At 34.3% G+C, this 20,794-nt stretch overlaps 1 protein-coding gene across 1 annotated transcript in view; it reads right to left on the minus strand.

The window, feature by feature from the left end:
- Nucleotides 1-20,794, minus strand: part of VPS13B (vacuolar protein sorting 13 homolog B (yeast)) — a 542,268-nt gene that overhangs the window by 384,798 nt on the left and 136,676 nt on the right. Inside the window, exon 7 of the mRNA XM_011966737.1 lies at nucleotides 7,313-7,516. Within this exon, the coding sequence (XP_011822127.1) occupies nucleotides 7,313-7,516 (204 nt within the window). The remainder of the gene's footprint in view (nucleotides 1-7,312; nucleotides 7,517-20,794) is intronic.

Below are 20,794 nucleotides of genomic sequence, written 5' to 3' on the forward strand. Positions count from 1 at the left end.
ACTCCCATTCACAATTGCTTCAAAGAGAATAAAATACCTAGGAATCCAACTTACAAGGGATGTGAAGGACCTCTTCAAGGAGAACTATAAACCACTGCTCAACAAAATAAAAGAAGACACAAACAAATGGAAAAATGTTCCATATTCATGGACAGAAAGAATCAATATTGTGAAAATGGCCATACTGCCCAAAGTAATTTATAGATTCAATGCCATCCCCATCAAGCTACCAATTATTTTCTTCACAGAATTGGAAAAAACTACTTTAAAGTTCACATGGAACCAAAAAAGATCCCACAGAGCCAAGACAATCATATGCAGAAAAAAGAAAAAAAAACAACAAAAAAAAACAAAGGAGGTGGCATCACGCTACCTGACTTCAAACTACACTACAAGTCTACAGCAACCAAAACAGCATGGTACTGGTATCAAAACAGAGATATAGACCAATGGAACAGAACAGAGGTCTCAGAAACAACATTACACATCTACAACAATCTGATCTTTGACAAACTTGACAAAAACAAGCAATGGGGAAAGCATTCCCTATTTAACAAATGGTGTTGGGAAAACTGGCTAGCCATATGTAGAAAGCTGAAACTGGATCCCTTCCTTGCACCTTATATGGAAGTTAACTCAAGATGGATTAAAGACTTAAATATAAGACCTAAAACCATAAAAATCCTAGAGGAAAACCTGGGCAACACCATTCAAGACATAGGCATGGGCAAAGACTTCATGACTAAAATACCAAAAGCAATAGCAATAAAAGCCAAAATAGACAAATGGGATCTAATTAAACTAATGATCTTCTACACAAAAGAAACTATCATCAGAGTGAACAGTCAACCTACAGAATGGGAGAAAATTTTTGCAATCTATCCATCTGACAAAGGGCTTATATCTAGAAGCTACAAAGAACTTAAACAAATTTACAAAGTCTCTTCCAGAGGTTCCACTAACTTAGAATCAAGCTAATATGAGTCAGCCCAGTCCCTACATAGTAACGCTAATTTTAATTCACTGTGTTTCAATTTTCTATATATAAAATAAAAATGCTGGTCTAAAGGATCTGTCTGACAATCTTTTATGAAAATACAACTATAAGTTGACAGAATTAAGACAAAGATCTTTGCTCACTTGTCAAGTTCCACAAAACTACTACATCAAAGTCAGAGGAAGCCAATTCTTAGGGCTGAGAAAAGGAAAAAAGAGAGAGTTCATAACAACAAAGAGTAGGAAAGGAGCAGACAGTTTAGCTAGTTTTCCCCAGGAGGAAAAAAAAAAACATACACCTTAGAGAAAATCAATTACTAACATTCTTTTTTTGTTTGAAGGGTTACTATAGAAACTAAACATACTACTCAATTTTTCCCTTTTTTCCCCTCTGGGACCCATATTTTCTGCCAAAATTTTGAAATACGCTTTAACACAGTAAGAGATAATATTAAGTGCTACTAAAATTCTAGACCATTCAGGCTAGTACTAAGCAAACAATATTAAGATGGCAGAAATGTGCTCTTCTAAATCAGAAAATAAGTACCGAATAAAACATGTTTAAAAACATTTCGATTTACTTTCTATCCCCTCCCTCTACATTTTAAACCAAATACATCAGTTATCAACATATTCAACAGTTAAAAAATTAAATACAATTTCTGGTACTCTATGAGTTTTAAAATGCTTTTTCAAGTGCAAGTCATATAACATGCATACAATTTCTTCAAGGGAAAACTATTTCATTAAAAATTAATCAACCCCTGTGCACCAATGTTCAAAGCAGCATTATCCACAACAGCCAAAAACATAGAAACAACCCAGATTTCCCGCAACAAAGAAACAGATAAATTTAATGTGTTACATGCATACAATGAAATATTACTCAGCCATAAAAAGGAATGGAATTCTGATACACACAAGGAAAGGAATGAGCCTTAAATATATTACACGAAGTAGAATAAGCTAGATACAAAAGTACAAATATACGATTCCTCTTATATAAAGTACCTAGAATAGGCAAATCTATAGAGAAAGAAAGTAGAATAGAGGTTACCAGGGATGGAGGGAGAGGAGAAGATGGAGTTGTTTGATGGGGATAGAGATTCTATCTAGGATGATGAAAAAGTTCTAGAAATAGATAGTGGTTATGCTACGCACTGTGAACGTGCCTAATGCCACTAAATTGTACATTTTAAAATGGTTAAAATGGTAAATTTTACCAAGTGCATGTTTTACCACAATTTTAAAAAATCACCAAATAAGTTAATTGATAGTATTGAGAAGTTAATATGTACAAGGAGAGTGAGATTAAAAAGACTAGTTCTTAGGCCGGGCTTGGTGGCTCAAGCCTGTAATCCCAGCACTTTGGGAGGCCGAGACGGGCGGATCCCGAGGTCAGGAGATTGAGACCATCCTGGCTAATATGGTGAAACCCCACCTCTATTTAAAAATACAAAAAACTAGCCGGGCGAGGTGGCGGGCACCTGTAGTCCCAGCTACTTGGGAGGCTGAGGTGGGAGAATGGCGTAAACCCGGGAGGCGGAGCTTGCAGTGAGCTGAGATCCGGCCACTGCACTCCAGCCTGGGCGACAGAGCGAGACTCCGTCTCAAAAAAATACATAAATAAAAAGACTAGTTCTTAATAAGAAATTTTAACACCAGCAATATGGAGACTAAGCTGAAATGAACATTTACCATTTGTACTACCACAGCACAGATATTCTGGATAAAATGTCAGGTGAATTTAATACCGAAAAGTGCTACATATCTTTTCTTTGGCCCTCTAGATCTACTCTCTACACTTCACTATCCTGTGTGCTTGGGAAGTTAATCTATATGAACAATACGAATAGATTTCCTGGTCCTCTGTTTTTTTGGTTTTTTTTGTTTTTGTTTTTGTTTTTTTCTTGGTTTCAGTCAATGAGAAATAGTGGAGACAGAAGTGGAGAATGAAGTCTGGGTATTTATTCCCTGTTCTGATAAACTCTCTTTCCTGCCCTTTAAGCCCACTGGTGTCAACAACTGCTCCAGGGTACTCAATCGTCTCCTGTTAACTGAGATTTCCCTTCCCAGTTAACATCTTTGTCCTTTTACTAAATTCTCTTAAACTGTCCAATTTCAGACTACCATCTTTTTCTAATACGATAGCAAAACTTGAAATAAAGACAAACACTATGGTGTCAGAAATGAAGAGGCAACACAAAGTCAGGGTAACAAGTGGAAACAGTCCTTGGTGGTATATAGAAGTGTCAAACTCAGATAAGGGTGGAGGGGTTGAGCAATGGTGTTTTAACACTCATTCAGGGACTGCAGACGTGGTCTAGAGCCTGAACTGGGGAGTTCTTTGCATAAAGCCTGGAAGGAAACAGAGCTGCTTTTTAAGCAAAAGATACACTAGACACTAGGCTTCAGCAGGCTAAGAAATGCCATGAATGTTTTTCAGATTCCTAGGACAGAGGAGAGGTGAAAGTAGGGGCATGATAAAGTCATTCGTGGCTGAGCAGGATGGTTCACGCCTGTAATCCCAGCACTTTGGGAGGCCGAACACCTGAGGTCTGGAGTTCCAGATCAGCCTGGCCAACATGGTGAAACCCCATCTCTAGTAAAAATACAAAAATCAGCCGGGCGTGGTGGCAGGTGCCTGTAATCCCAGCTACTCACGAGGCTGAGGCTTGAAACCGGAAGGCAGAGGTTGCACTGAGCCGAGATCACACCACTGCACTCCAGCCTGGACAACAAGAGTGAAACTCTATCTCAAAAAAATAAATAAATAAAATAAAAAATAAATTATGAGAAACTAATTGCTATTATTTGCTTGTGTGGGATGTCATGTGTACTACTTAGATGATAAGACAAACCCTTGTTGATAAAGAACCTAAAAACTGCTGAGGGTTCCCTGAAATCTCTAGCACCCTGGCAAAAGCAAATGTCAAAATGCTCTGTAGGGACAATTCTACAACAAAGGGCACATAGGAATCACACAGAAAAATTAAACTGTTGAAGATGAGTTCACAATAAGATATTACAAACCACATGAGAAAATGAACCAGAAAAAGGGAGAGTCAGCAGATATAACTAACAAAAACTTGGCATCTCCAATAAATGGAGTTAAGAAAATCTAAAAAGACTATAAAGGAATTATTTTTAAATGTTAAGAAATAAAATAATGAACAATATGAAGGGGAGACTATATATATACTTTTTTGTTTGTTTTAATCTATTCAAAAGACTTTATATGCTTCTTTGAACATAGCATTCCTGGAAAGCTCTAGAAGTCCTTCTCTCCTCCTGGTAACCATTGTCTTGATAATCTTTTGATTATAAGAATATTTTCTATTAGCCATACTATCATGTCAACAACAGAACTATCTGTATACGGATTTAAATATAGAATATATGTGTTGTGGAAAGTTATAGCAGTACTTCCCAACCTTCTTCATATAATTGCATATGTAGGAAATGTTATTTGTATCTGTGGTAAGCAGAAAAATCTCCACGGCATTGAAAGCTTCATTCACCCTGGACCCACCCAAAGACTCTAAAGGCCAAGGTAATCCATGTCTCAGCATAGCTGTGACACATCTCATGGTATTTCAGCGCACTGGTTAGCAAGCTCTGAGTTGTAATTCCTCTTTCATAAATACGTTCTTAATATTTTTATTGCCTTATTAATACGGTGTTAGTGAATTTAAATAACATGGTTACACTGAAATAATTTTATAATTATAGCTCCTTCCTCCTTCGTTATAACAAAATGATATAACAAATAACAGCATAGGGCTACTATGGTACAGCATTTGATTAGTGTGGCAGAATCTTCTTCTGCCCAGGGCTAAGGAGAAAATTAAAAGTTAAATTGAAATGACAAAATTAGCTAACCCTAATAGGGTTTCAAAAATCTGTTAACGAGTTACACAAAGCATATCGCGGACTGACAACTTGCCTGCTCTGTTGTGAGTAAATCCTAGTGTTGTTCGTGACTTCACAAGAGCTGGAAACATAAAATGAAGACTCACTAAATTGAAAATGTTTAAATGGTACCGTGTATATAGAAATTTGCCTATACTCATGGCCTAATGCAAAAATCTTATGAAGGAGATTTGTATTAGCTTTCCCTTTTGGACTATTCACTAAACTAAGTACTTTACAAGCATTATCTCTAGTTTTTTTTTTTTTTTTTTGAGACAGGACAGAGTCTTACTCTGTCACCCAAATGGTTATGATATGATGATCAATTTTAAGGCATTGATCTAACTTTACCTTGCAATCTATAAGGAGGTGTCTGTCTATTGAATATTTCATGTTTAATTTCTATTCTTGCTCTCAAAAAATATTTATAGGTAGATTAACTATGTGTGCATCTGGGTTTAAATTGACCTCTTTCAAAATTAGCCAATAAATGATAACATAAGAAAATATAGTCATTGTTTTCATTCAGTAGCGAAGAGTGAATAACCATCTTCATAATAGTGAATAACCATCTTCATAAAAATCGTCCTGCCCTTTATGAAAAACAAATCAGCTAAATTATTTTAAGGTACTTCTCAGCAAACAATCTTCCCAAGTGGATTTCAAATTGATATTGGACTAAAGCATTAATAGGCAAACTGAGAAAGATGAGCTTTTGGTTAAATAAGTTTGGAAACTGCTGTATTCAATAGCTTTTTTACTGAAGGAATTCTAAAAGATTTTGTATGCTAATAACATTGGAAATCTTCAAGAAAGAATTCATTGCTTTTACTCTAGAAAGGATATGTCCCATTAACTCGATATGGGCTCATTTCTAGACTTCCTATCTCTTCCTCATTTGGGAAGAAAAAAGAAAAAAGAGAAAGAATAATCTTATCACCTGGGTTACTGTGATTCTTAAGATTTGGAATGGGCAAGATAGCAAAGTTGCTTGTACAGGGGGTTAAATAGATGTACTCTAAAGTGTTAAATGCCTTATAGCAGCTGAAATTTGCCCTTTAAACTGAGTTTGTTTGCTTTTACTGATTTGTAAGATGAAAGAAATTAACATCCCCTTTACTTGATTCTTACCGCATTCTGTATTTTGCCAATAGCTTTATTTCCAGAGGAAATGTTGTCTTTATGCAGAAACAAAAAAACCTAACTTCTACCTCCATCTACCATAGAACAGTAGTTCTCGTTGGAGAAAGTTCTGTCCTCTAAGCAATGTTTTGGAAATGAATGGGGGTATTTTTGGTTGACTCAATGTTTGTGTATCATTATTGGCATTTAAGGGTTAGGAGTTAGGGGTTCAAGAGATCCTATGTAGAATAGGGCAGTCCTGAAAAATGAAGGCTGTCTCATATATATTCATATAGGTGAAAACCCTGTTTATAAAGTGTTTTAAAGCTAAACATATTTTTCTTCATTTTTGCATGATTTTAATATACATTAGATATTCCAAAATTTAACTACTATAATGAAAGATTGAACTATGTTTTGTTTGAAACTTTACCAAGAGTTTTTCACTAGTTTAGAAAATCATGTCACCAACAGCAATACCACTTGTGGTGTTAAATATAGACCTGTACAAGTCTATTTACAGCCATCATAATTACAGTAATTGCACGTGACTGTTCCATTATGTCTTCTAATATAGTCATGCCCAGGCATTTACATATTGAAGTACATATTACTATATATTAATTACTTTCCTTTTATGTATGCTTTACAATTTAAGACATTATATATTTTTGAAATTATATGTATATGTAAGTTACATTATTTTTCATTTTCATTTCTGGTTATGTTTTTTATTTTCATTTCAGGATGGTAAAGGAGGCATTATAAAATATTTCTTATACAAAAGAGGTACTGGCATGCTAGGTTAGGATGTTAAAAAGCAAAAGAAAAGCTTTTACAATTGGGAGGAAGAGGAGAGGGCACTGGGTCTGACAGGGTCGAAAACCACTAATCTAAACCAGGTGACTAGATAATAATAGTCACCTGGTTCAAAAAAGGTGTAGAGGAACAGAGGTAGGGAGAGGGGAAGCATGAGTCTCTTTTTCACTCAGTTTCTACATTTCCATACTTCTGAAGAAACATACCTTTACTGTGTCTCAGTTTTCACCACTTCACAGAGCCGGCACTATTCTGAACTACCCCAGAAGCTGCTGAAAGTGATTCAAAAAAAAATTCTTGTACCTGAAAGGAATATACAGTCACTGCTGCCACAGCTCCTCTTGAACCTTCAGAATCTATCAGTTTTCACAGTAGTGAGGTTATCTTCATTTTAAACCATGATCTGGAAATCTGTGTTATATATTAACCTTCATTTTGTAACAGGATTTTCAAAAACACTTACCTCAGTAGTAGTCCCAATGTCAGCAGATGGGCTGCATGTGCTGGTATCTGGAGGAGCCGTGCCTATACTGCTTCTAACTGGAGAAGTAGGAACAGGCCCTGCCATGGTCTCTGGAGAGGTTGTAGATAGGTTGAGATTGCCTCTCTTCTGAATCTTATTCCAGACCTTATTCATGGTATCAGTTAGTTCATAGAAAAGCTGGACCTGAGAGCATAAGAAAAAAAGAAGAGAAAACAAGTCTATCAACTTCCAGTTTCAAACCACTAAAATAATAATATGAGAAAATTAACTATTCCAGAGAAATAAAATTTATAAAACAAAACTCTACCAATGCATCACTGATTACTATTAACTTCCACTTGAAATTTGCTTCACACTCACATGGTGATATTTAATAATCAACCTAGCATTCCCGTGGATTAAAACTACAGTAATGTAAGCACAGCTTATTAGCAAACAGTAGATTTATTTCAATATATAAATAATAGAACACATATAAATGCCTCTCGACCAGAGGACAGAATCAAAATTTTTAAAAAAAGGCATTCTAGTAAATGTAATTATTTAATGTAATACAAAACAGCTACCATCCTTATTTCTAAATAATTTCCACATCTAAATTTTCTCTGTGTTTCCCAGGAATAAATCTGAAACTGGATTTCTTGTCCTACAAAACAATTGAAAAAGAATGATATAACATCAAATAGTAAAAGGCAAATGTTACATATGAGACTTTTTTTAATAGATAAAGAACATATCCAACTTACTATTCCCAAAGGATATGTCATTCCAATATTCAGAGAAAAACTGTTTAACTTGCACATTGTTTGACTGAGTCCTAAGATATTTATGCAAGATTTCATAAATAAGCATTAATCATGAAATCTGTATGACAATGTAGTGCCATATACTGTATAAAACAAGCCCAGGAAGAAAAAATGCAAACACAATATATAAGCAAATCCACAGCTGGACACCATATTCTGCTTGCCATTTAAAAAAAGTGAAATTCTCATATTTATAAAAAGTTTCAGCCCCAGGACACATCCAGATGATGAAGCTGGCTTCTTATGTGGGCAGAACAGATGCATAAAAACACTATTGTCAATCCTCATTTGATATAAAACAGCACTTGAGTGTACAATTTTCTCCTGTTTTTTTGCGTAATGAAGTTTCAAATCTCAGGTTATAGCTACTGTTGTTTAAAAGTAATCTAGCAGCTAAAAATCTGATTAAAAAGTTCTTTTAAAATATTTGTTCAAATTCTTCTGTCCTTCATAATTATGAATGTTTCTCTCTACAGACAAACAACTTTGTTGCAAACCAGTTTTTAAAAATATTATTTTGCTTTTTCTTAAATAATTAGAACGGATAAAGAGAGCACAAACAACAACAAAAAGCCAAAACAGGTTATAAGTATTTCTAAGGGTATTTATTTAAGAGAAATGATGCTGCTTTTATTGTCACTACTTCCGATTCCTTTAAGTGTTAGCAGCAAAATACTGTGCCTGAATGGCAACGAGTACACTGTGTGTTTAAACTGCCATGCAAACCATGACATAAACTTTAAATGTATTTTTATTTTCAAAGAAGAAAGTTGCTAACAGAACTCAGACTTTCCAAATTTGGAGGTTTAAAGAAATAAGGCAAAAACATCTAGGATAAATGTTCAACTTTTATCCTTCAAGTTGTGCTAAAACACTATGCCAACTAGAGCCACAATGAACTTCCACTTCCCATCTTTAGAATGTCTAAAATTAAAAAGCCTAACTATATCAAGTATTAGCAACGACGTACAGCAACTAACGCTCTCGTTTTCTGTTGGTAGGAATGTAAAATTTAGAATACAATTTGACGGTTTTTGAAAAGAGCATATAGCTACCGTATATGATCCCACCCATTTCACTCCTAAGTAGTTTCCTAAGAAAAATGAAGCCTATGTCCACACAAAGTTGTGTACACAAATGTTCATGGCAGCATTATTTGTAATAGGCAAAAATTGGAAAAAATCCCAAATGTACATTGACAGGTAGTGAACAAACTGAAGTACATTCACATGACAGGATGCTGTTTAGCCATAAAAAGAAACTATTGACGTATGCAACAACGTGAATTAATCTCAAAATAATTATGCAGAATGAAAGAAGCTAGGATAAGAAAAACATGGTATGAATCAATTCATAGAGAATCCTAGAAAACAAAAATTAGTCTATAATGACAGAATCAGTGGTAGCTGTGATGGGGAGGAATGGGAGAGAGGACTACATAAGAACATAAAGAAACTTTTGAAGATGTTAGACTGTGGGCATAGTTTCATGTGTGTATGTACGCCAAATCTTAACAAATTAGATAATTTAAACATGCAGTTTATTGTATATTAAGTATACCTCAATAAAACATTTTTTTTAAATCTCTAAAAAATAAATACCATGTGAGGTGGCTTTATGTGAGTTCTGTATGAAGGTGACTTAATATCAACAATGTCTTGTGTATTGAATGCTGACCGAATAAAAATATGTAACGTTATTTTTAAAAAATTTATTCACACACATTTTTTCATTTAATCTATAGCTGTTCAGAAAAAAGATTCAATTTCACTGGAGAGGCTGAGAAAGGCCTCAAGAAGATATATTCCTGAAAGAGAGACAGGATTTAAATGAGTACAAAAAGTCATTCTACTCAGAAGTACAGAATGAACAAAAGCCAAGTGCAAGGGATGATCAAGACAAGATACAGGGCTGATGAAGAGTCCCTAGAGAGGAAAGGCCCAGGAGTATCAGGAGACAGTGTCAAAACAGAATCACTAAAGGCAGAGAGGAAGAAGGGAAGAAGAAAAACCATGGATATACAATGTCAACGGAAATCAAGGAGAAACAGAATTTCACCAATTTAGTCATCTGTGTTGAACAATGCAGAGCTCTAAGTTAATACAATCTTAGAAAAACTATTTCATTTGGTATGTAGGTTGTTACTAACCACTAAAACTCAGTTTTAAAAAGTTTTTTCTTTTTTTAACACAAAAACAACTTTTCACATAAAAGATTACAGTTTAATTGTCCAGTTTAATTTTGTTTAAAAGTTAAAACAAAAATCAAGAGCTCAGGCCAGGCGTGGTGGCTCATGCCTGTAATCCCAGCATTTTGAGAGGCCAAGGCGGGAGGATCACCTGAGGTCAGGAGTTCAAGAGCAGCCTGGGCAACATGGTGAAACCCCGTCTGTACTAAAAATACAAAACATTAGCTGGGTGTGGTAGTGGGTGCCTGTAATCCTAGCTACTTGGGAGGCTGAGGCAGGAGAATTGTTTGCACCCGCGAAGTGGAGGTTGCAGTGAGCCGAGACCACACCATTAAATACCAGCCTGGGCAACAAAAACGAAACTCTGTCTCAAAAAAAAAAAAAAAAAAAAAAATCAAGAGCTCAGAGAAATTAAAAATGGGTGAGTGGTGCAAGGATACAAATCCAGTTTTGTCCGAACTCAAAGACTGTGTTCTTATACAGCAATGCCAAATTCCATTCCCTTGGCAAAAATTGATCAACATAAGAGCAATAAAAACACTAAATAAATGAATAGAAAACTGGCATAAATCTGTTATTTCTCTAGTTCCACATACTTATAGACCCCAAAATGCTAAGACAGTGTTGTATTCCTGTGAATGCCTATAAGAAAACAATGTATCAGTTTGCTGGCCAAAGGTAAACAGAAGTTTTATCACGTTAAAAAAAAAAAAAAAAAAAAAAAAAAAAAAAAAAGGATCCTATGGGCTTTTTTTTTCTTTTTCTTTTTTTCTTTTTTTTTTTAAATAAAGACAAGGTTTTGTTATGTTGCTCAAGTGGTCTCAAACTCCTGAGCTCAAGTGATCCTCCCATCTTAGCCTACTAAGTCGCTGGGATTACAGGATAGGCTCATTTAACTTTGGAATAAACATAGTATTTAGAGTCTGAGATACTAGTGACTAAAGACATTAAAGGAAACACGGTAACTTTGGTCACATAGTTAAGATGAAGGGAAGGGATAACAGAAATCTCCTCCAGTCACTAAAGCACTAAATATTCAACCAAGATAAATATACAGTGTCTAAGAACACTAAACGACAATGAAAGTTCCAGGACTAACAGACAGACAGCAATGTCTGATACAATAATAAATTTGCTCTCAGCCTACCTTACATACATAGCCTTCTCTATTTTTAAAGTACACTAACTACATGAGGGTTCTGTATCTAGGCAACAATGAAATAAATTCAATAGTGTACAAGGGTCACAATTCTGATGTCATCCTAATGGATAAGCCAAAGAAAGGTATTTAAGTAGGAATTATTTCCACAAAATGTAATCAAGAAGCATACACACTGGCTACAGTCAAAATCCCACAAACCTGACCGTATACCTCAGTATGCAAACTTAATGGGTCTATACAATATTCTGAGAATAGACTCACAGCTTTTAGCCCAATGGTATAAAAAGGACAAGAAGTATTCATTTGCACCTCATCCTTACAACAAATATATTTTAAAAACAAAAAGCAAACAAGAAAAACAGATGGATTAATGAGAAAGCACAAGAAAGAAATTTTGAGCCATTAATTTTGAAAGAAAAAACAGTAAGACATTTTAGTATTCTATGGTCATGTGTATATCTGCGCTCATTTTAGGGGTCCATGATACTCCTTTTAAGACAGGATACCCAGAAAATAACAAGGAATATATAGGTATCTTTGACTATGAAAGATTAAACATTTCTGGCAAAAGATGTCAAACAGTTTAAAGGCAAATCAACTGCATTACAGTTAAAAGGTTTGTATTTATAGAGTCTAAAGAAAGCTTTTACAAATTGCTAAGAAAAATGAATTTAATAGAAGACTGGCTAAATGATATGAATTAACAAATCACAAAAGAGCAAATTCACTGGACAATAAACGTGAAAAAATGCTCAATCTTATTAGTAATTAGGAAAATATAAATTAATGTAAACTGTCAATTCACGAATGAGCAAATTCAATGGCCAATAAACATTTGAAGAGATGCTCAGCCATCTGGTGTCATTTCCTTTTAGCATGAAAAATGTTCTTTAGTACATCCTGTATGCAGTTCCTAATGGTGAGTCTTTTCTCTGAAAATGTTTTTCTTTAGTTTTCATTTATAAAAGTTATTTTTTGCTTAATTAATAACTTCTAAATTGATTGAGACCTTGTATTTTTTTTATTTCCCTAAAGATGTTCTTCTGGCCTTCATGGTTTCTTTGAGAAATAAGCAGTTATTCAAATCTTAGTTCCCCTGAACGTAAGGTATTATACATGTATTTTCTTGTGATACTCTCAATATTTGTTGTTTACTTGCGGCTTTCAACAGTTGGATTATGAGGTATGTAGACATCACATTCTTTGCGTGTTTGTTTTATTCATCTTCATGTCTGCCTTACACATAGTGCTCAGTAAGAATTTGCTTACTGCATATGGCAAAAAAAAAAATCAAGCCATCCTTCGGAGTTCTGAAAGCATCCAAAGAGAGTCTGGAAGCATAAGCTAAAGCAATCACTTACAACAAAGAGGTTTATTTAGAGACTCATGTTTTGTCATTACAATTTAGGTTAATCTGTTACTTGAAGATATCAAGGAGTATTAATCCCTAACCAAATCTTTTAATTTATATAGATTCTTCAGTGCTGTTATGTTGTGGTTTCACATCTCTTCAGGAATGTTGCTACATTTCACCAGGGATGTTCATACCAATTTGTAAAGAGGGTCTCACATTTTAATCAAAGTCAGTCTACACTAACAAAATGATATTCATATAACATTTCAGTGTTTACAAAATATTTTCATAAATATTTCAGACTTCTCAACAACCTTGTGATCAACTTTGGTTACATCATGTGGTGACAATTTAACACAAATTTGTTTATGAGGATTTATTGAGTAACTCCAAGGATTTTATGAGATTTATAAAGTAGAATTACATAAAGAGATAAGAATTATTACATTTTGGGTAAAAATGAACTCTCAGTACACAAGGTTCATTCAGCCTTGGAGTAATTCTAGAAAAAAGGTCCTTGGTATCAGGAGAACAGGAGAAAGGAGGCACTGGGAGCCAGGTGGCCCTGGAAGCCAGATAACTGAAGAAAGAACAATAGGGAAGGAGCAGACATAGGAAGGAAATACAAGGCCAAACACAAGCCCCATCTAGCTGATGACTTTGCTTAGAGCTGGTTTGTATTTAAACAACAACAAAATCTGAGCTCAGCTCCAGACAAAGTGGGTATCTAGAGAATATACCCAGTACTCTAGTTTTGAGCCAAAGTATTAGATTTACTAACACCATAAAAATCACAAAACTATTAAGTATCTCAAAGTAAATTTTAAAAATATGAATAATAGTGGAGTCTAAGAATTTTTTTTGTGTTAGCTAGGATAGCTATGGATAACTAGAACATGTGGAGAAGGACTATCCTCTCATAGCTACAATGATCTTTTTTCCTAAGTTATAAGGACTTTGGTAGATAACTCCAAGTAGCACGGGGCTGTCTATTATATGTAGCTTTAGAGAGAGACTGAGCTACCACTAACTATAAACTATGACCTCAGAAAAACAACACTTCTATATCTTCCAAAAATATCATCATATCCCTTTGTAATAGGTCCTCTTCCTGTCACCCTCTCTTCCTTCTCTCTTCCTGTCCTGCTTCCAGGCAACAAGTAACCTACATTTTATCACTATGTATTAATAGTAATCTGCATATCTTAACATTTTATGTAAATGGAATTATACAGTAAGTACTCTTTTTCCACCTGGCTTCTTTCAGTCAGCATAATGATTACAAGATTCATCAATGATCTTGCATTTTATCAATAATTCAACCCTTTAATGGCTGACTAGTATTACCTCAGTATGAGTAGGCCGTAATTTTTTTACTAATTCACCTGATGATAAACATGTGACCTGTGCCCCGTTTGGGGCTATACAAATAAAGCTGCTATATACATCTGTGTAAAAGACCTCTTGTGGACATACATTTTTGTTTCTCAGAGGAAATATATAGGGAGAAATGATTGGGTTGTATGCTAAGTGTGTGCCGAACTTTTTCAGAAATTGCCAAGGGGTTTCCAATGTTGTTACATCATTTTTACATTCTCACAAGCAGTGTACGATGAGTTCCAGTTGGTCCACATGTTGAGTCTATCATTTATTTAAGCCAATCTAATAGGTGTGTATTTCTATTTCTTCATGATGTTTTTACCCCTGATAATGATACTGGGCATGTTTTCATATGCTTATTGACTATTCAAATAAATATTTTGTGAAGTATGTGTTCAAGTCTTTTCCCCATTATCTGTCTTTATGTTTATCATTTATTGTTCATCTTCATGTTATTGAGTAGAATTTTTAGGCCAGGCGCAGTGGCTCACACCTGTAATCCCAGCACTTTGGGAAGCCGAAGCAGGTGGATCGCTTGAAATCGGGAGTTTGATACCAGCCTGGTCAACATGGTGAAACCCTGTCTCTACAAAAATACAAAAATTAGTCAGGTGCGGTGGCACACACCTGTGATCCCAGCTACTCAGGAGGCTAAGGCAGGAGAATCACTTGAACCCAGGAGGAGGAGGTTGCAGTGAGCTGAGATCGCATCACTGCACTCCACCCTGGGCAACAGAGGGAGACTCTGTCAGAAAGAAAAGAAAAAGAAAAAGAAAAAAAGAGAAGAGAAGAGAAAAGAAAAGAGAAAAACAAAAAGAAAAAGAATATTTAAATATTTTGGATAACAGTCCATTGTTTGAAAAATGTCTTGTAAATACCTTCTCCAAATGCCTGGCTTTCTGCTATCTCAATGTGTCCTTCAAAAATTATTGTTTTTAAACTTAATTATGCCCAATATCAAGATGAATAAGCCATCAACGATTTGAGTCTTCCAAACTATGAGAAGATATATCTATTTATTTCTTTTAGGCGTTAAGTTTTCTCAGCAATGCTTTATGGTTTTCAGGATAGAGGTCTTAGGTATCTTTTGTTAGATTTATTCATTTTGTTTCTTGGATTTAGTAAAGAGTGAAATTGATTTCATTCCATTTTCCAGTTGTTTGCTGCTAGTACATAAAAATACAATCAGTTTTAATACATTAACTTTGCCTCATAAAAGCTTGGTGAGTTTTGTTAGTTTTAGTAACAGTTTATTAGACTCCTTTGGGGTTTTCTATAAAATATGTTATATGTAAACAGTTTTACTTCTTCATTTCTTATCTTTATATCTTTTATTAATTTTTCTTGGTTTATTGTAATGGTTAGGAACTCTAATATGATACAGAATAGAGTTGAAAGCAGAAATCATGGGTTTTTTCCTGATCTCAGTGGGAAACAATTCAATATTTTACTATTATGTATGATATTTACCATTGTTTTCCCTCATATGATCTCTATAAGTTTGAGAATGTTACCTCCTACTTGTAATTTGCTGAGACTTCTCATTATGAATGCATGTTGAATTCTGTCAAACGTCTCACCTGAATTTATTGAGATGATCGTATGATTTTTCTCCTTTGTTTTGTTATTATGGTAAATTATATTGAATGACTTTTGAATGTTAAACCAAACTTGCATTTTTAAGATAACTCCTAGTTGGCCATTATATATTATGCTTTTTAGATATTGTTATCTTTGATTTGTTAACATTTGGTTAAGAATTTATGTATCAATTTCATGAGGGATATTAATACCTAATTTCCTTCTGTTGTAAAATCTTTTTGAAGTTTTGCTATTAGAGTTATGCTACCTTCATAAAACCAGTTGGGCAAGGATGCTTCAGCCTTTATTTCTGGGAAAACATTTGTGTAACATTTATGTTATTTTTTCCAGAATATTTTATAGAATTCGTCCATCTAGATTGGAAGTTTTTTCCATGGGAAAGTTTTTGACATAACATTCAATTTTGTTAAAAGATATACAGCTATTTGGATTTGCTCTTTTCTTCTTGTGTCAACTTTGACGGAATTCTTTTCCGATGAAAATTTCCATTTCATGTAAGTTGTTGCATTTGTTGGCATAAAGTTGTTCATTATTCTTTTATTACGCTTTTAATGTTATCAACAACCCTTTATTCATGATATTAGTAGTTTGCATTTTTTCCTCCCCCTCTATTATTTCAGTACAGCTACGGAACTGTCAATTTTGTTGATCTTTTAAAAGAACCAGTTCACGGTTTTAATTTTCTATCTCTTGCTCATTTTTGTTAACTGTTCCATTCATCTCTGCTCATATCTTTGTTATTTTCTTCTTTTTATTTACTTTGGGTTTCTCTTGTTCTTTTCTTAGCTTTCTAAAGTTGAACCTTAAATGGCTGATTTAAGATCTTTCTTCCTTTCTAATTATGTCTTTAAAGTTGTATTTCCCTCTAAACACTGCCTTAGCTTATCCAGGTTTTTTAGTGTCATTCAATATTTTCTAATTTCCCAAATAATTTTGTCTTTGTTCCACAAATTATTTAGAAGCATGTTGTTTAATGTCCACATAAAGTTTTTCTAGCTATTTTATTATTATTAATTTCTAATTTGACTGAGGTCAAATAATACTTTCATGTGATTTTAATCCTCTTAAAAATGAGACCATGTACACCTGTAAAAAAGTACATCCTACGATTGTTGGATATACTGTTTTATAAATGCCAATTAGATCAAGGTGAGTTCATAGTATTTTCATATCTTCTAGATCTTCAATTATTTATTTTTAATCCAGTTGTTTTATCCACTACTGAAACAGGTGTTATAAAAATTTCTTACTATGATTCTAGAATTATCTTTTCCCTTCATTCTGTTAATTTTTGTTTCATTTCACTCTATCTATGGTAACATGCTTTTTATTTATTTTATCTAAGATTAAAATAAGTAAGTCCAGTCTTCTTATGCTGACTGTTTGTATGGTGTATCTTTCACTATGCATCTATTTATAATCTGTTTCTTTATATTCAAGTAAAATACAATGTTAGGAATTATACAGTAGCATCTTGCTTTACTTCCAACTACAGATCTTTGCCTTTTACTTGGAGTGTTTTGAGCAATAATTTGTTAATTTTCTCTGTAAAGGGCCAGAGAGTAAATATTCTAGGCTTTGTGGGCCATACTGCTCTTTTATTCAATTCTGCAAGTATAGCATGGCAGAAACCATAGACAATATGTAAAAAATGAGTGTGGCCAAATTTGGCTTATGTGTATTAGTTTGCAGATTCCTAATTGAGACCATAAATATTTCATGTAATTATTAATGTATGTGGCTTAGCTCTATTATTTTATTTTTTGTACTGTTTTACCCTCCATTTTTTGTTCCTTTGTTACTTTTTCCCAACTTCTTTTGGCTTCTTTGAATATTTTTTAGTATTTAATTTTAATTCCTCATTGGCTTTTTGGCTTTATCCTTTGGTATTTTTGCATTTTCTTATTACTTGGGCTAAGAGAGTAAACCATACGCACCTAATCTTTCAGTCTACTTAAGAGTTTATATTGTACCACTTCATATGATATGTAGAAACTTGGCAACCATAGATCCTTTTACTCCATCTTCCTCTAGCCTTAATGCTATAGTTGTCTTGTATGTTACATCTACATACACTGAAAAAACCAGCAGACAATGTTATGCTTTTTCTTTCAAGCATCATACATATTTTTAAACAGTTTTTTTTTAATTATTTACCCAGCCGTTTACCCTTTCTGTTGGTTTTCCTTCAATCCTGAAGATCTAATTTTACATCTAGTATCATTTTCCTTTACCCTGAAGAATTTCCTTTAGCATTTCTTGTAGAATAGAGCAGCTGGTGACAAACTTTCTTAGCTTCCCTTCACCTAAAAATGGGTTTATTTCTCTTTCATTTCTGTGGGGTATCTTCACTAGGTTAACAGTTCTTTTATGTTAGCACTTCCAAAATATTGTTCCAATGTCTTCCATCTCTTATGATTTTTAATGAGAAATCTATTCTCATTCAAATGATTGTTTGCTTATATGGAATGTGTCTTTTCCTATAACTGCTGTGAAAATTTTTTAAAATTTATCTTTGATTTTCAATATTTTAATCACAATGTGTCCAAATGTTTGTCACTTTGGGTTTATCCTGTTTGGGATTAGGTGAACTTCTTGGATGCGTAAAAGACTATCTCTTTCCCCAAATTTGCAAAGTTTTCTGTAATTATTTCCTCTTTTTTTTTTCTATCCCAATCCTTTATCTCCTCTCCTTCTGAAACTCCAAGTAGAAAACAACATTGGACTTTTCTATTCTATAACTATTGGAGCGCTGTTCATTTTATAAAAAAACCTTTTTCCTTTCTTTTTCAAATTCAGTAATTTCTACTGATCTATGTTCAAGTTTAGTAACTCTTTCTTCTATCATCTCCAGGCTACCTTTAAGCCCACACAATACGGTTTTCTTCCTTCAGGTACTGTATTTTTTAGTTCTAAAATTCCATTTGATTCTTTTTATACTTTTTATTCCTCAATTGAGATTTATTACCTTTTCATTCAGTATGCTTTTGTTTACACCTCATAAAAATTTCTAAAAGCTGCCTTAAAGTCGTTTTGCAATTCAATTATTTTAAAACAAGCTGAGAACATGCATTTATGTGGGGGTAGTCAACTGCTTCTTTTTGAATTTTTCCTAGACTATATAGGAATAATCAGTGGGAAAGATAGGCTGAGGGAACCTATACTGCCATGCTAAGAGATCTCTTATGTTTTCCTTTTTAACAACTTCTGTGATAAAGGGTCTAAAGGAGTTGAATCTGTTCCTCTACATTCTATCTAGCAGAGCTGCCATAACAAAGTACCATAAACTGGGTGGGTTAAAACAACAGAAATATATTGTCTCAAAGTTATTGGAGGCTACAGTCTAAAATCAAGGTATCAGTAGGGCCATGCACCCTCTGAGATTCTGAGTACAATCCTTCCTTGGCTCTCTGCCTAGCTTCTTCTGGTGGGAACTAGCCCCCTTGGGTGTTCCTTGGCTTACAGCTCTACTAGTTCAATCTTTGCTTCCATGTTCACATGACAATTTCCCTGTGTATCTTTACATCATTTTCCTTTTGTATAAGTCTATGACCAAGTTTTTCTATTTTATAAGGATACCAGTCACATTGGGTCACCCTAATGACCTCATTTTAACTTACTTCTGTTACAAACCTATAACCAAGTAAGGTTATATTCTGAGATACACAAGGTTAGAACTTCAACATATATTTTTGCGGGGACACAATTCAACACATGACAGTTTCCCTTCCTTTTAAAAACACTTTAAAGCAACCGTTAGTAGTAGCACTCAAAGAGTACTCTCAAAGAAGGTAACTCATTTCATGATTATTTTCTTCTATATCACTATGGGTATAATGGAAAGGCAAATGGCCATTCAACTGAAATATTTAGTATCATTCAAAAGTATTCACTACTGATTCTAAAATAAATGAACAAGCACTTTAAGAGGCTGAGGCAGAAGGATCACTTGAAGCCAGGAATTCAAGATCATCCCAGACAACAAAGCGATACCCTGTTCTACAAAGAAATAAAAATGAAATAAATTAGCTGGTCGTGGTGGCATGTGCCTATAGTTACAGCTACTTAGGAGGTTCAAATGGGACAACTGCTTGAATCTAGAAGTTTGAGGCTGCATGAGCTGTGATTGCACCACTGCACTTCAGCTTGGGGGACACCAAGCAAGACCCTGTCAAAAGAAAGAAAAGAAAAGAAAAGAAAAAAGAAAAGGAAAGGAAAGGAAAGGAAAGGAAAGGAAAGGGAAAGGAAAGGGAGAAAGGAAAGAAGGGAAAGAAAGGAAAGAAAGGAAAGAAAGGAAGAAAGAAAGAAAGTAAGAAAGTTAATATAATGGAGGATGAGTTCTTCAGTTGTTATCATAGTGTTCTTTTAATACAGCTGCCTTGTCATAATTCTAATTAAATGCATTTTTATAATAAGGCTCTTACCAACATATTATTGGGTTTAATCTTTTCAAAGTACACAAATACATATAAAAGTTAAATCAAACAGTATAGTATATAGTAGGGAGAGGGAGGCAAGAAGAAGAGAAGAAAGGATGAGGATGGTTTCAAAGAAGAGGCTCTATAAACTATGGAATGCAAGCTGATAGTCTAAAGAGAAGTATCACTTAATATAGGCGATGAAACGGAGTAGGGAAGCACACACAAAAAAATATAGTTAATTGTGAGAGTAAAATGTAAAACATTTAACATTTATCACTAATACTGCTTCATAAAAAGTGAATTAAACCCCCAGAGCAAGATGGCCGAATAGGAACAGCTCAAGTCTCTAGCTCCCAGCACAAGCGACACAGAAGACAGGTGATTTCTGCATTTTCAACTGAGGTACCGTGTTTATCTCACTGGGGAGTGCCAGACAATCAGTGCTGGTTAGCTGGTGCAGCTCGACCAGCAAGAGCTGAAGCAGGGCAAGGCATCACCTCACCTGGGAAGCACAAGGGGGAAGGGAATTCCTTTTCCTAGCCAGAGGA

This window comes from Mandrillus leucophaeus, unplaced genomic scaffold (assembly GCF_000951045.1).
Source record: "Mandrillus leucophaeus isolate KB7577 unplaced genomic scaffold, Mleu.le_1.0 Scaffold770, whole genome shotgun sequence".
Lineage (NCBI taxonomy): Eukaryota > Metazoa > Chordata > Mammalia > Primates > Cercopithecidae > Mandrillus > Mandrillus leucophaeus.